The 3,450-nt window shown below is 32.7% G+C and overlaps 1 protein-coding gene across 1 annotated transcript in view; it reads left to right on the forward strand.

Moving 5' to 3' along the window:
* LOC106466085 (serine/threonine-protein kinase tricorner-like) overlaps window positions 1–3,450 on the forward strand; it is a 34,990-nt gene that overhangs the window by 22,247 nt on the left and 9,293 nt on the right. The window contains exon 7 of the mRNA XM_013926328.2: window positions 1,134–1,195. Within this exon, the coding sequence (XP_013781782.1) occupies window positions 1,134–1,195 (62 nt within the window). The remainder of the gene's footprint in view (window positions 1–1,133; window positions 1,196–3,450) is intronic.

Raw genomic sequence — 3,450 nt, forward strand, 5'->3', positions numbered from 1 at the left:
GTATATATATTGTGGCTATTCTGTCTTTTTTATATATATATATATATATATATATATATATATATATATATACAGTAATTGTTTTGTGGGTATTTTAGTGTGCAAATGCTACATATCTTACTCTCCTATAGGATTTACTTATTACCCACAGTACCTGTATGCCAGTACATCCTTGAATTAACACAGTAGCAAAAACAATATATTTGTTGTTTTTTGGTTAAAAAAATTGATATAATTTTATTCTTATGCATTATACACATCGTTAGTATAAATTAGATCTCATTTGATATAAAATCCTTGCTGAGGAAAATTTAAGACTTTGCTTTACTTTTAAATCAAGACCTTTAATTCGGCTAACTCTTAGTTCATTAACTCTTGCCTTAAATGTTTCATTCAGCATGTTTCGTTCATTTTCCACTTGCTTGTTAACTGAATGGATGAAACTTCAAACATGATCTCTTGAACTTATTGTTAAAATACGTACAGTGTACGCTCACTGTAAGATACCTCGGAAGTGTGAAATTTAGACAGATCTAATTTATTATTATTATTAAACATTTTTTAAAGCTGTAGTTAAAAGTAGCTAAATGGGAAAAGAACATTTTGTAAATCAATTCTCATTTCAAGAAAAGTTTTAAAATTCGTTACATAAGAAATTGAATTGGCAACTAATTTAAATAAATATAATTCCAGGGCAGGAAAAATTCTGAAGTTATAAAAAAATTGTAGCAATTGACTTGGACATTTTACATTTATAAATTCTAAGAAGTTCTAACATGTGTAAGCATAACGAGGAAAATCCTTAGAACATTTTAAGTTCCTTGACATGAACATTTTGAAAAGGAACGGTAAGTCCTACGAAAGTATTGGAATTTATTATTGGATATTAGGAGACATTTCTTAGATATACTTGATGCATTGATGAGGTAAAAAGTATGTATTACAAGTAACATTAAAATGTCATAAGAAAAAACGAGTCACTTTTACTTTGATAAAAGAAAACTTTGAATAATTTTAAGATTGTTTTTTTATTCCTTTGAAGTCTGGTAGGTTCCAGATGTTGAATGATGCAATATGAAATTTAATGTTTGATGTGTAGTAATATTTGGAAATGTTTGTTTTTTTCAAATTAGCATCCAATCCTATGGATTCTAAGAGAAGAGCAGAAAGTTGGAAGAAGAACAGGAGACAGTTGGTAAGTAACTGTTGTTGTATGTTCTTTATGGTAAAGTTTAATATAATACAGACAACTAACTGATCAGTTAATTATGGTTCAAGTCAGTGGAGAACAGTAAACAGCTGGTGGCTTAATTGTTCTTTTTGATTAATTTCAATATAGAATAGCAAGACCTTGACAGTGAATTGACACTGTAAGGTTATAACAGTAAACAATTAGTGGCTTTTCTATGCTCTGTGTTATTTGTATTTCATGTCAGTATAGGTCAGGAGACAGTTGATGACTTGTTTGTTTTATGTTCCTTTTCATGTAAGGAACATAAAACAAGCAAGTCATCAGCTGTCTCCTGACCTATACTTTTCATGTAAGTATAGGTCAGGAGACAGCTGATGACTTGCTTGTTTTATGTTTCTTTTCATGTGAGTATAGGTCAGGAGACAGTTGATGACTTGTTTATGTTTCATTTCATGTCAGTATAGGTCAGAAGACAGTTGATGACTTGTTTATGTTTCATTCCCAGTCAGTATAGGTCAGAAGACAGTGGTTAAGTTGTTTTATGTTCAGATATATACTGACATGAAAAAGGTGACTAGTCTGTTGCATGTCCTACGCATTTCATGTCAATATGGATCAGAAGACAGTTGATGACTTGTTTATGTTTCATTCCATGTCAGTATAGGTCAGAAGATAGTTGATGACTTGTTTATGTTTCATTCCATGTCAGTATAGGTCAGAAGACAGTGGTTAAGTTGTTTTATGTTCATTTTCATGTCAGTATATATCAGGTGACTAGTCTGTTGCATGTCCTATGCATTTCATGTCAATATGGATCAGAAGACAGTTGATGACTTGTTTATGTTTCATTCCCTGTCAGTATAGGTCAGGAGACAGCTGATGACTTGCTTGTTTTATGTTCCTTTTCATGTAAGTATAGGTCACGAGACAGCTGATGACTTGTTTATGTTTCATTCCATGTCAGTATAGGTCAGAAGACAGTGGTTAAGTTGTTTTATGTTCCTTTTCATGTCAGTAGAGGTCAGGTGACTAGTCTGTTGCATGTCCTATGCATTTCATGTCAATATGGATCAGAAGACAGTTGATGACTTGTTTATGTTTCATTCCATGTCAGTATAGGTCAGAAGACAGTTGATGACTTGTTTATGTTTCATTCCATGTTAGTATAGGTCGGAAGACAGTTGGCTTATTTATGTTCCTTTTCATGTCAGTATATATCAGGTGACTAGTCTGTTGCATGTCCTACGTGTTTCGTGTCAGTATAGGTCAGAAGACAGTTGATGACTTGTTTATGTTTCATTCCATGTAAGTATAGGTCAGAAGACAGTGGTTAAGTTGTTTTATGTTCCTTTTCATGTCAGTAGAGGTCACGAGACATTTGTTCACTATATGACATGATGATTCTGTTTAATTGGAGCATTATCACAGTGCCTAGATTTGTCAAGTAGATTACGGCACTACTGTTACATCACTTGTTCCTCTACCATGTTACTTTCCAGTAAGTAGATAGAAATATATAGTTTTGGCAACTAAAGCTTCTGGATGGTAGTGTGTGGGTGGGTGTGTATTTATAAAATGTGTTGTTGTCCATATCGGGTTAAAATTCAGAAAGTAGGTCCTAATTGTTTTGTAATTTTTTGAGTGAATAAGAACCATTGGCCATCATATCACATTTGTCTCTCCAGGAAGGAAGTATTAATAACCATTACTTACTTTGGCTTTTTGGGGAGTAGGATCCAGTGGTTCCTTTGATATATAATCCTCTTCAGAGGGCAGGTATTGATAACAATATGTAACTTCAGGCTCTTGTTGGGACCAGTACATTTAGCAGGTTATTAGACATGGTACACTTGGCCAGTGGTTAGTATGATGGTTTTTTTTAAAATAAAAAGTTTTGAGTCATGGGTGCACTATAAGAATAACAGTTAAATCCATCTAATGGATATAACAAGAGGAAATAGAAATCAGTCTGTAGTTTTGTGGGCACTTGTAACTACAATTACACAGGCCTGCGATGGTTTTATTGTCTTGAAAATTTTGCATGTTCTACACTAATTCCTGTATGCTAAATTCAAAAATGATATCCATTTTTTCTCCATCGCGTACAGATTTTTCACAAAACGTCATAATGCAATACATAGAAGAAAGACCACAACACAATACATAGATTTCACAAAAAATATCAGGATGAATGAAGATGCATATTCGTTTGACATCATTGTTCTTCCCTTTTCTTCAGATTGTTTGTATTTTTGTTA

Source organism: Limulus polyphemus, unplaced genomic scaffold (genome assembly GCF_000517525.1).
Source record: "Limulus polyphemus unplaced genomic scaffold, Limulus_polyphemus-2.1.2 Scaffold2145, whole genome shotgun sequence".
Classification (NCBI taxonomy): domain Eukaryota; kingdom Metazoa; phylum Arthropoda; class Merostomata; order Xiphosura; family Limulidae; genus Limulus; species Limulus polyphemus.